Source organism: Salvia hispanica, chromosome 2 (genome assembly GCF_023119035.1).
Source record: "Salvia hispanica cultivar TCC Black 2014 chromosome 2, UniMelb_Shisp_WGS_1.0, whole genome shotgun sequence".
Taxonomy (NCBI): Eukaryota; Viridiplantae; Streptophyta; class Magnoliopsida; order Lamiales; family Lamiaceae; genus Salvia; species Salvia hispanica.
In genome coordinates, this window is record NC_062966.1 from 1479152 (window position 1) to 1490983 (window position 11832).

General features: G+C 34.5%; 1 protein-coding gene and 1 long non-coding RNA gene across 3 annotated transcripts; one reads left to right on the forward strand and one right to left on the reverse strand.

Annotated features, from left to right (window-relative positions):
• Positions 1–904: 904 nt before the first annotated feature.
• On the reverse strand, positions 905–7282 carry LOC125203107. Of its 2 annotated transcripts, none has more exons than XR_007173298.1 (3): positions 7196–7282; positions 6929–6975; positions 905–1957 (listed from the first exon to the last, which is right to left on the reverse strand). It is a non-coding gene; the product is annotated as an uncharacterized LOC125203107 (long non-coding RNA). The 2 variants fall into 2 exon arrangements; XR_007173297.1 differs by lacking the exon at positions 905–1957 and adding an exon at positions 7052–7105 and having other exon boundaries at positions 5820–6975; positions 7196–7265.
• Positions 7283–8092: 810 nt separating this feature from the next.
• On the forward strand, positions 8093–8794 carry LOC125205191 (transmembrane 9 superfamily member 7-like). The gene has a single exon (XM_048104014.1). The coding sequence runs from the start codon at positions 8093–8095 to the stop codon at positions 8792–8794; it is 702 nt and encodes a 233-aa protein (XP_047959971.1).
• The last annotated feature ends 3038 nt before the right edge of the window (positions 8795–11832 follow it).

Sequence of the window (11832 nt, forward strand, 5' to 3'; positions counted from 1 at the left end):
TAAAATGTCAACAACTAACAAATAATACTTATAATTCACATATCAATATCGAGAATATCGAATGTCAACCACTAACAAATAACACTTATAATTTACATATCAATACCGAGAATATCGATTGTTAACAACTCGTATTAAAATGTCAACAACTAAAAAATAACACTTATAATTCACATATCAACTACGATGTCAACAACAAACATTATTCATGTCAACTACGATGTCAATAGCCAACATTATTCATGTCAACTACGAAGTCAACAGCCAACATTATTCATGTCAACTACGATGTCAACAACAAACGTTATTTATGTCAACTATTATGTCAACAACAAAATTTTACAAATAATTAATGTCAATAACAAATATTTTCATGTCAACGACCTATATTATTTATGTCAACAACAACGTTTTACATATAATTCATATCAACAACAGTCTTTTACATATAATTTATGTAAACAACATTTTTCATAAAATTTATGGCAACTACCTATATAATTCATGTCAACAACAAACGTTATTATGTCAACGAGCTATATAATTCATGTCAAAAATAAACATTTTCATGTCAACAACTTATATTTTAGGCAATATCACAAACACCTTATCTACACAACTCACAAATTTAAGCAACATAATCGAATTAAAAACTGCATCCATATATTTCACAAATTAATCGTGATTGTTGGACGTCAAATAAATTGTCTTCTCAAATTCATCTACATATTTCACAAATTCTTGTAATTAAAAAATAACAACTAATCCAGCCTATAGCTAAATTACAAACAATGACTAGAAAATTCATAATTTCGTCAATTTCACTCTTCAATTCTGAAGACTCAAACATGAGAATAATCCAGCCTATAGCTAAACTCCAGAAATATACAGTTCAGTCCGAACACAGATAATCCACAGAATAAAAATCAAATAAATAGAGTAGTACCCTGGTTTGGAGAAGAGGCGGGGACCGATGGAGATGAGAAGTGGAGGTGACGGAGTTTTTGGTTGGCAGCGATGGCGGCGGCGGAGGATGAAAATGCTTGAGATCTGCGCAAAATTGACCGGCTCAAGGATCCAACATTACTTTCTTCATATCTATTCCTCAATTGAACCACGACGGCGGTGGGTGGCAAATTACCATGCGGCGACGGACGGAGGAGGATGAACCACGACGGTACGGCGCCGGAGAGCGAGTTCTCGGCAAGCTCGACCACCATTAGGTGAGTCAACTCAGAGAATGAGGTTTTGCATCTCCAAAAACAAAAACAGCTGATAAAACAGAGACACCTCTCCTCCCTTTCCCCCCTTTCCCTTAAAATTCCAATTCCACAAACTCTACGTCTCCACTCCCTATCTCTATCTCTAATTCGGAAAACGACGGTTTACTTCTTCGCAATCGCGGTTTACGAATTCCTGAGGGGATTCGAGGAAGCACACCTCCGCGCTGAATCTCACCTTCGTGCCGCTGTGCTGGAGCACAATCGCAATCGAATTCGTACAATTGGAGCTCATCAGCAACTGCAGAATCTTCTCATCGTAGTTAGAAACCGGAATGTGACGCAGCACTGCCACCGCCTTTTCGCAAGCCCTAAAAACCGCGAAATCCAAATTTTCCCCCAAAACCTGCTCCATTATCCTCACCAGCACCTCAACGCCGCCCAACCTCTTGATCCTCCTTCACCTCATCCTCCAATTCCACTATCGACCTCAGCCTTTTTAAGCAGCTGACCTTAAACGGCGTCGAATCGATCTCCCCTAACGCGGCGGCCAATTCATCGCGCTTTGCCGCGGCGGCGGCGTAGATCCGCTCTTCCGCAATTGCCAGGCGGAAATCAGGCGCTGGAGTGTGTGATTTGGAGTCATGTCGAAAGCTGCATAAACTGCGATTTGGAGCGTGCGCATAAATTGCAGCGGGGAGGAAGAAGGATCGATTGGTTTGGAGAAATTTGCAAAGCTGCAGAGAGAGTGAAATTAAAACACGAAATGACCATTATACACTTTCAAATTAAATTAATCTAAAATTATTTATTGTGTGGCAAAATCTGGACCTCTCATTTAATAAAAATGAGTGGCTGATATTGCATCTCATTTCTCAATTAGACTAAATAATCTCAATTGATCACAATCATATATATATATATATATAGGTTTGTGTTAAAATAACAACCCCTCTTAAAATGACAACGTGACAACGCTTATACAGCAATATTATAAACGCTACACAGCAATATCCAACACGTTAGACAGCAATCTATATATTGTTGTCTAACGTGTTGGATATTGTCTGTTCAAGAAAAATTGTTGTTTAAAGGCCACAAAATTGCTTGCCCGTCTTTTTTGGTTTTTTTTGCCACGTGGCAGCTTATTATTCGTCACGTGTACAAATGATTGGCTAGAAATGGTGGTATGGTGTTATTTTAAAGGGTGGTAGCACCCTAACATGCCTATATATATATATATATATGTATATATATATATGGATGTATTAATATGACAACCCTCTTTATTGTAACACCATACCACCATTTTAGGCCATTAGATCTGAAAATCGTGTGCTTGTCATGCTGCCACGTGTAAAAACACGGAGGGGTAAAATAGGAAATTTCTAATTTTACGTTACCAGATTGCAGTGTTGTTCATTGAACATTGCGGTCTTAACACACAACAATATTGCGGTTTACCACGGCTCGCAATATCTAATACCTGATGAAGCTGCAATATCTAATACGATAGGCTGCAAACCGTGTTTTTTCACGAAACTTAATCCTAGGCATCCATAAATGAGATCTAACGGACTATATTGGTGGTATGATGTTATCCTAACTATGGTGGCACCCTAGTGCACCCCTATATATATATAGTCCTATTAACCACAAATCCACCCTTAAAGACCGAACTAGAGACCAAATTAGGGCCAATGATTAATTTACAATTAATTTAATATTTTATTAAATAAAAATGTTTTTTTTTTATTTTTTAGATTTTTTTAAATTTTTTAAATTTTTTAATTTTTTTTATAATTTTTTTTTAATTTTTTTTATATTTTTTTTAAATTTTTTTAATTTTTTTTATTCGATAAAAACTTGCTAGAGTAAATAATGAACTATATTCACTACATGATGAACTAAATGAATGTATGTTATGAACTTATTACTTCATTCAGTCGTGCTATTACTTCATTCCGTTAGTTTATTACTTCATTTATTTATGCTATTACTTCATTCTATTAGTTTATTACTTCATTCCGTTAGTTTATTACTTCATTCAGTCATGCTATTACATTATTCCATTAGTTTATTACTTCATAATGTGTTATGACATAATTATCTTTCAGTTGGGTTTAGGGTTATTACTTCATTCCGTTAGTTTATTACTTCATTCAGTCATGTTATTACTTCATTCCGTTAGTTTATTACTTCATTCAGTCATGTTATTGTTATGAGCTTATTACTTCATTCAGTCTTGCTATTACTTTATTCTGTTAGTTTATTACTTCATTTATTCATTCTATTACTTCATTCTGTTAGTTTATTACTTCATTCCGTTAGTTTATTACTTCATTCAGTCATGTTATTGCTTCATTCCGTTAGTTTATTACTTCATAATGTGTTATGACATAATTTTCTTTTAGTTGGGTTTAGGGTTATTACTTCATTCCGTTAGTTTATCACTTCATTCAATCATGTTATTACCTCATTCTATTAGTTTAGTACTTCATTCCGTTAGTTTATTACTTCATTCAGTCATGCTATTACTTCATTCTGTTAGTTTATTACTTTATTCAGTTATGTTATTACTTCATTTCATTAGTTTACTACTTTATTTCTTTAGTTTATTACTTCATTTTATTATTTTATTACTTCATAATGTGTTATGACATAATTATCTTTCATTGAAGTAAATTCAGTATATAATGAATGCGAAAAATTACTTCATAACATACATTCATTTAGTTCATTATGTAGTGAATATAGTTCATTATTTACTCCAGCAAGTTTTTATCGAATAAAAAAAAATTTAAAAAAATGATTTTTTTTAAATTAAAAAAAATTAAAAAAAAATATTTTTTTTAAAAAATTAAAAAAATAAATTAATTAAAAACGTTTTTATTTAATAAAATATTAAATTAATTCTAAATTAATCATTATCATAAGATAAAGAAAAATGAGTGGCCCAAATTTGGTCTCTAGTTCGGTAAATAAGAAGGGTTCGACATTGATCACAACTCTATATATATTATATATATAGACCGAACTAGAGACCAAATCTGGTCCATATGTTTTTGAGAAATCTCTTTAATCAATTTGGGACGCCCACTCTAAAACTGTAACCATCTCCGCAGATCTACTCCCCATTTCCCCTCTCTCTCCCCCAAATTTAATGTGCTCTGTTCTTAATTAAGCAGCTATGCATTTGTAGCTTGCTATCTCTCTACCTCTCTCAATCAATCAATGGCAAGTTCAGACCCCAACAAGCGTCCATTGCCACTGCCGGGGCAGGATTCCGCTGCAATGCCCCCTCTTCATGGGAGAAACGCACCGGATTCCGCTTTAAATTCTTCGGCGAGACCTATGCCAGCGATTCCGGCCAAATTGACGCCCTTCCGTCGCGGAGCTTCCACATGCGAGGCTGAAGCCGTCGAATTCGAACCTGGACCTCAAGGCGGGGCGGTCGCAGCCTGCTCCGAACGGTGAGGCTGCTACTGCTACTTCTGTTGCGAAGGATAGGGCGAAGGAAGAGAAGGAGAAAGAGCGGAAGGAGAGGGAGCAGGAGCTTGCGCCGCCAGTGAGGAAGTGGAAGGATTCGGATGGGGAAAAAATTGGGTGTGAATGGGCAGACGACGGCGGGGGGAGGGAAGCCGGAGGGAGGTTAGGAAAGAGGAGGCGGAGTGATGTTGGATGATGATTGATTTATATCCGGCAGATTTGGTCTCTATGGATTTCAGCATTGATAAATATTCCGCTTGACTTCATCTACAACTAAATTCAACTTACCACATAATGAACTATATTCACTAAATAATGAACCAAATGAACTTTAGTAATGAAGCGAATATGACATTTTATTGAAATACAATGTTAATTGTGTTAAACGTCAAGAGGTGGTAATTAACTTATTACTTCATTCAGTTATGCTATTACTTCATTTCATTAGTTTATTACTTCAGAATGTGTTATGACATAATTGTCTCTCGATTGAAGTAAATACGGTATATAATGAAGTAATGAACTATATTCACTGCATAATGAACTAAATGAACGTATGTTATGAAGTAAATTTTCGCATTCATTATATACCGAATTTACTTCAATTGAAAGATAATTGTGTCATAACACATTATGAAGTAATAAACTAATGGAATGAAGTAATAGCATGATTGAATGAAGTAATAAATTAACGGGATGTAGTCATAAACTAAAGGAATGATGTAATAAACTAATGGAATGAAATAATAGCATGACTGAAAAATGTAATAAGTTAACGGGATGAAGTATTAAACTAATGGAATGAAGTAATAATTTCATTACTACTGCTTGACGTTTAACACAGTTAACATTGTATTTCAATAAAATGTCATATTTACTTCATTACTAACATTCATTTGGTTCATTATTTATTGAATATAGTTCATTACTACCGTTTACGTTTAACACTAAAATTTGTTGTATCATTAATGTATTTCAATAACATGTCAAAATTACTTCATTACATACTTCATTTAGTTCATTATTTACTGAATATAGTTCATTATTTTACTCCGACAAATTTTTATTGAAGAAAAAAAATAAGAAAAATAAAAAAATATAATAAAAAATAAAAAATAAATAAAAATAAAATAAAATAAAAAAGTTTTATTAAATAAAATATTAAATTAATTGTAAATTAATCATAACCACAAGCTTAAGAAAATGGATGGCCCTAATTTGGTCTCTAGTTCGGTCTTTAAGAATGAATTTATGGATAATAGGACTCTCTCTCTCTCTATATATATTTAATTTCTCAGTGCCTAGTATCACTCCACTAATTGAGATGATCACTAATTCAATTTCATTTTATACTCTACATCTTCTTCATGCAAAAACCATGAAATGAACTTAAATATGATATACTCCATGATAGTGAGAAAAAACAAATTAAATTGACAATGTTCATTCACGTCCAATCATTTTATTTTTACACAAATCTTAAGATTGTAAATTATATAAATGACTACTTGTAGATGTACTTAATTTCTCATTGCTTAGTATCATCCAACTAATTAATGATTATTAAGTCGATTTAATTGTGTACTCTACATTTTCACCCAAAAAACATGAGATGAAATTATATACTCTATGATATATTATAGTAGCAAAAACCAAATTAAATTAATAATAGTCATTCACCTCCAATTATTTTTAAAAAATAGTAGTAATAAATATGATGATTGTGCATAAAGATGACTACACGCATGTATACTCATTTCACAATACCAGTGTTACCCAATTAATTAACTATCATGAAGTTGATTTCATTATATACAGTACATCTTTGTGCAAAAATCATGAAATAATGAAATTAGATATGATATATAATAGTGAAAAGCAAATTAAATTGATAATAATCATTCACGTCTAATTATTTTAATTTTAACAATCTTATGATTGTAAATTATAAGAAGAACTACATGTATTATATAGTAGAAGTACTTAATTTCGCAGTGCCAACTCGATTAAATCGATTGATGATCATCAAACATCTTCATGCCAAAATCATAATAACATTTAGGATATGGCCTTACAGATTATTCAAAATTTCCTTCATTTTATATGTACAAGAAATTTAAACATAAATTTCCCGAAGCCTTAGTGGTAATATTAGCAAGATGTAAAATTCTAAACAAACAAATAAAAACAGAGATGCACATTAGAATGAGAATCGTTACCAGAGACATAGTAAAGGGCTGAGCTGAGATTGAATAGATTTGTAGATCTAAAAAGAGAAAAGAATCATGAGATCAAATGTAAATATTTTCTTGCAACAAGGCAGGAGTAATAGACATAGTTACCTAAATTGATCAGGCAAGAAAAACCGACAGTAAAGTTACCTGATATGTGAAAATCTGAGCTGAGATGTAAATATTTGCAAGATCTTGTAAAATACCCACACAAATAAAAGCAGAGATGTAAATTAGTAGTATGAGAATTGTTACCTGAGAGATGTGAAAGTCTGAGCTGAGATTGAATAGATTTGTAGATCTAGAAACACCGAATCACAAGATGTTTGAATATGATGCTGCAAAGAGGAGGAAGCGAAATAGAGATTCATAATAGCATATGAAGTTGACTTGGACTTAGTCATGCAGTTTTTGAATAATAATAATACGAGTTGTATTTTTTTAGGAATAATACGAGTTGTTGATCGACAAAGAGAGAATCAAAACATGTAAATATGAGTGAAAGATTGATTCACATGAGTATGAGAATTGTTACCTGAAAGATGTGAAAGGGTTACCTTGAGATTGAATGGATTTGTAGATCTACAAAGATGTTTGAATATGAATATATGATGGTGCAAAAAGGAAGGTGCGAAAGGTTTATTCACAAGATGTTAATTGATCAGGCATTTTCGAAGAACCAGCCGAGAAAGTCACTTAGCCACACTACATGTACTAATAAATTATTTAAAACGAGACTAATTTTTGTAGATACTCCTAACAGGTTACCTCTTTAATTGTGTTGTTGGACTTGTTCAAAGACTATTATTATTTCATTCCTTCAGGATTTGATGCATTGCTTTTTTCCTTCCAGGAGGTCCAGTGGGATTATACTAACAACAGCACCAGATACATGTTTGAAGTTTATGCAGGTGCAGATATCGTATTTTCATATGATGTTGCCTACAAGGTATCTCCTTTTCTTTTCTTGATTTTTGGAATGGTTTTATTTTTCCATATGAATCATCCTTCAGCAAATCTCCGGTGCAGGAGAGTGATATCAAGTGGGCATCAAGGTGGGATGCCTACCACTTCATTAATGATTGACAAATCCACTGGTTTCCAATTGCCAACACCTTGTTGATCATGCTCTTCCTCTGTGGCACAGTGACAATGATCTTTGCGTTGCTAGGCTTCCTCTCCCATTTCAACCACAGAGTGGAAGAGGAGTGCCTTGAAAACAGCCCTCCTCTTCCCCGATATTCTTCTCTCAGTTTTCTTTGCAATGAGCACTCTCATTTGGGGTGTAATGTTATCTTCGGCATACCCCTTGGAACAGTGCTTCCACTTTCGATCCTGTGGTTTGGAGTTTCAGTGTTTCTTGGTGGATATTTTGGTAACAGAAAGACTGCCATTGAAGCTCCGGTGGAAACCTGTACAGCCATGGTACCTCAGACCCATGTTTTTTATACTAATGGCAGGCATACAGCATACTTCCGTTTGTATCAGTTCTCATTGAGTTTCGGTTCATCCAGACCTACCTACGGTGAACCAGTTGTGTTTCATGGTCGGATTCCTCTTAGCAATCATTGTTGTCTTGATGATATTGTGCGGGGAGTGCAATTGTGCAGTGAAGACTACAAGTGGTGGTGGAGAGCCTTCTTGAATGGTGGCTCCTCTATATTCTACCTTTTTGTGTGCTTAGTTTTCTACGTGTTCGCCAAATGGGAGATCATAATGCGGGTATGTGGGATTTGGTACACAGGGTATATATTTATCGTGTTGTGTGCTTTCTTCGTGGTGACTGGCTCAGTCGGCTTCTACGCCTGCTTATGGTTCGTCCGGATTATCTATTCATCCGTGAAGATAGAGTGAAGTGGAATTATGTTACTACCTCCGTCCACGAAAATTTGTCTACTTGAAGGAACTGCAAATTGCCCAAATAAAATATGAAATTTAATAAAGATTTGTTTGTAATAGTTCTAATTCAGAGCTACAAGAGAGCATTTTATCAACTAGAATAAAATATTTTATATTGAAGTGAAGCAATGAAAAATTGCATTCACATCGAAACATACAAATCTCCAAATCTTGCAAAGCAAAGATAGCTTGCATCTTGGTCTAAACAAGAAGAGATGAACGTCGCGCGGACTCACTTTGTCGTCTCGACGCGCACTCCATTCCCATCTCCATGATCACATTTGCAGAAAATCAAAGTATAGCTATATACATACAAATGATTACCTAGAAGATCTTCAGAGGCTCTGGACTTGACAGTGTGTTGTATGTATGCACAACTTCACTCACCAAAGCCCCCAAGAAAACAATCACATCTAAAGCACGGCGAACAACCTGCACCACGGCGGCTAGAGCGTCTCATAAACCCTCAACTGCAGATGACCCTCCACAGAGAGCTTTTTCATCACACTAGGACACGGGTCACCTCCAAAGATCTGGGGTGTCACGGGCACGTGCAAGAAGTTTGGCCGATGCAGTACTGCAAAGCCCGGTTAGGGTAAGGAGAAGTCGAAAAATAGTTCAAGAAACATCTCAACAAGATCTAGTTGTAGTAAATGCAATTTTAAACTCTCTCGATTTAAATTATTTTTTATGAAAAACATCAAATTAAATGCAATTTTATAAGGATTCTAAAGAAATCTTATTTGCATATGTTCCGACGAAAATCGGATGATGAAATTTTATAATTATTATTTCAACTTTCGTATATGTTGATAACTAGATTTTCTATAAGTAAATGTATAAAAAAATTCAATATAATACATGTACAGTGTCAATAAAACTGCGTTGAAATTTTCATGTACGTGTGTTGATATAAAAAAAACCATGAATAATTATCATGTTATGATAGATTGACGGCTTATTTTATTGATATTTTATCTACTAATTATTAAAATCCGTGAAATGTAATCTCATTCACTCCAGTCGGACAGGTACCAGCAGCCGACGTGCTGGTCAGAAGCTTACCCACCACCACCGCCTTGCCAGCCCTTGCAGCCTTTGCCAGTGACAACCCCATTTTTGGCTTCAATTTGTCATCAGCAAGTTGATGTTCCGAGCTCAAGGGAAAAGGAGTGGGAGACGAATCTGGTCGACGATGAAGATAGTGGAAAAAGAAGTGGATGACATTCATGAAGATTTTCTATTGAAGAGTTGTCTATATGAGAAACTCGGGCACAAGACCTATGGATTTGGGGATGTAATTTTATTTGGAAGTTGTCAGAGGATGAAGAAAGTTGAGCATCAAGAGTTTCATAATGTGTTTCTTTCTGCGTCAGGATGCCTTCTTGCTCATTGGTTTCCACCTTGAGGACAAGGTAAATTTTAACCGTGGGGGAGTTGATACGAGCATATCTTCGGAAATATCCCCGATATCCTATTAGTTATTTAGTATTCAATTATCATATCTTTTCCATAGTTATTGATTTACATTATCTTTTGATTAGAATATTATTATATTTGATTTAGTATATTTTGGTAGGATATTATTGTATCTCCACATATTATAAATGTGTTGGAGAACTTCAGATTATCCAATCAATATATCAGAATTATCTTACTTTTATTGTCTCTTTCATTTCCTGCAAATTATTTTTTGCTCAAAAACCTAGTGACATACTTGGATTTTACATGATTTTAGAGGATGGTTTTGTTTGAATTTGATCATATTTTGTCTATTATTGAGCGTGTTTATATCTACTTCTCTATTATGTTGGTATGTTGTCCATTTTGTTAAGAATGTGTAGAAAAAGGTACAAAATATGTGGATGTGCAATATCCTTGGTTTGAGACAATTTTTACTGGAGATTTTGAAGCCCAATCAGCCCCTAATGCATATCAATCTCTTCGTCTTTGAAAAAGCTTCGCGTGGGTATCTTGCACGCCTCAATCGGAGTCCGGTAGAAGAAGTTATGGTTGTTATAAGAACACTGCGCTGTCCACAAACTTTCATGCGGCCGAGTATATTATTACCTGTAAATTCACCTGGCCGGGTACAGTAATTCTGCGCTGAAAGAGTCAAAAAGGGGTCGAAAATCTTCACACGGACGGGTGAATTTACAGTCTATTAATTCACGCGGCTGGATGCACAATTTTGGCGAATTATTTTTCTGAAAACACGATTTTTGAGAAAAGAAAAGGAAAAAAGGCTAGGGTTAACGATGATTCTACACTCTACCGCCTACCACACAAAACACACTTCCCAAGAACACTTTGAAGAGAGATTTGAAGATTAAAGACTACAAATCGAGAGATTGAAATTTTCATTCCATAGAATCAATCCATAGGAGTATCTATTTGCTCTATTATGCATTAGATTGAATCCTTTGTTTTGGTTTTCATGAAGAACATGAGTAGCTAAATTTATTGTAGTTGGATCCAAAACTCTACTCTCCTCTATGTGGTATCTTTTCACTTGTGTTCATTTCCTCTTGTCACTTTTAATTCCTTTTTCTTGTTATGTACTTATAGTAGTGTTAGAACAAAACCAATTCCTTTTTTATTGTCTAGATCGTAGTCGAAGTTTGTTCGTGGTACTTGAGTTGACATAATATTTTCTCTGTGAGATACGATACTCTTACTTGTTTTATACAACGCTAGCCTCGTACACTTGTGGGTATTTCTCGTGTTAAAATAATTCGAGTCACCTAGTTAGACGATAATTGGTTGCTCGACGGGATTCTCCCTGCAAACGAACCAATATCTTCTCGATGATCTCTCGCGGTTATCCCTTTATACGAATTTACTCGTTTCATGAACACCTCACACCACATGTAGAATACATGAATTCATCTAAGAATAGTACTCCTTCCTGCCTATAAACACATCTCAACTTTTTAGTTTTGTTTGCCCCATAAAAAAATCACATTTTCAATTTCCCCTTACATTAATACGGA

Bases quoted from the DNA above. Each gene is read 5' to 3' on its own strand.
- LOC125205191 (XM_048104014.1), top strand. From the start codon at position 8,093: ATGATCTTTGCGTTGCTAGGCTTCCTCTCCCATTTCAACCACAGAGTG.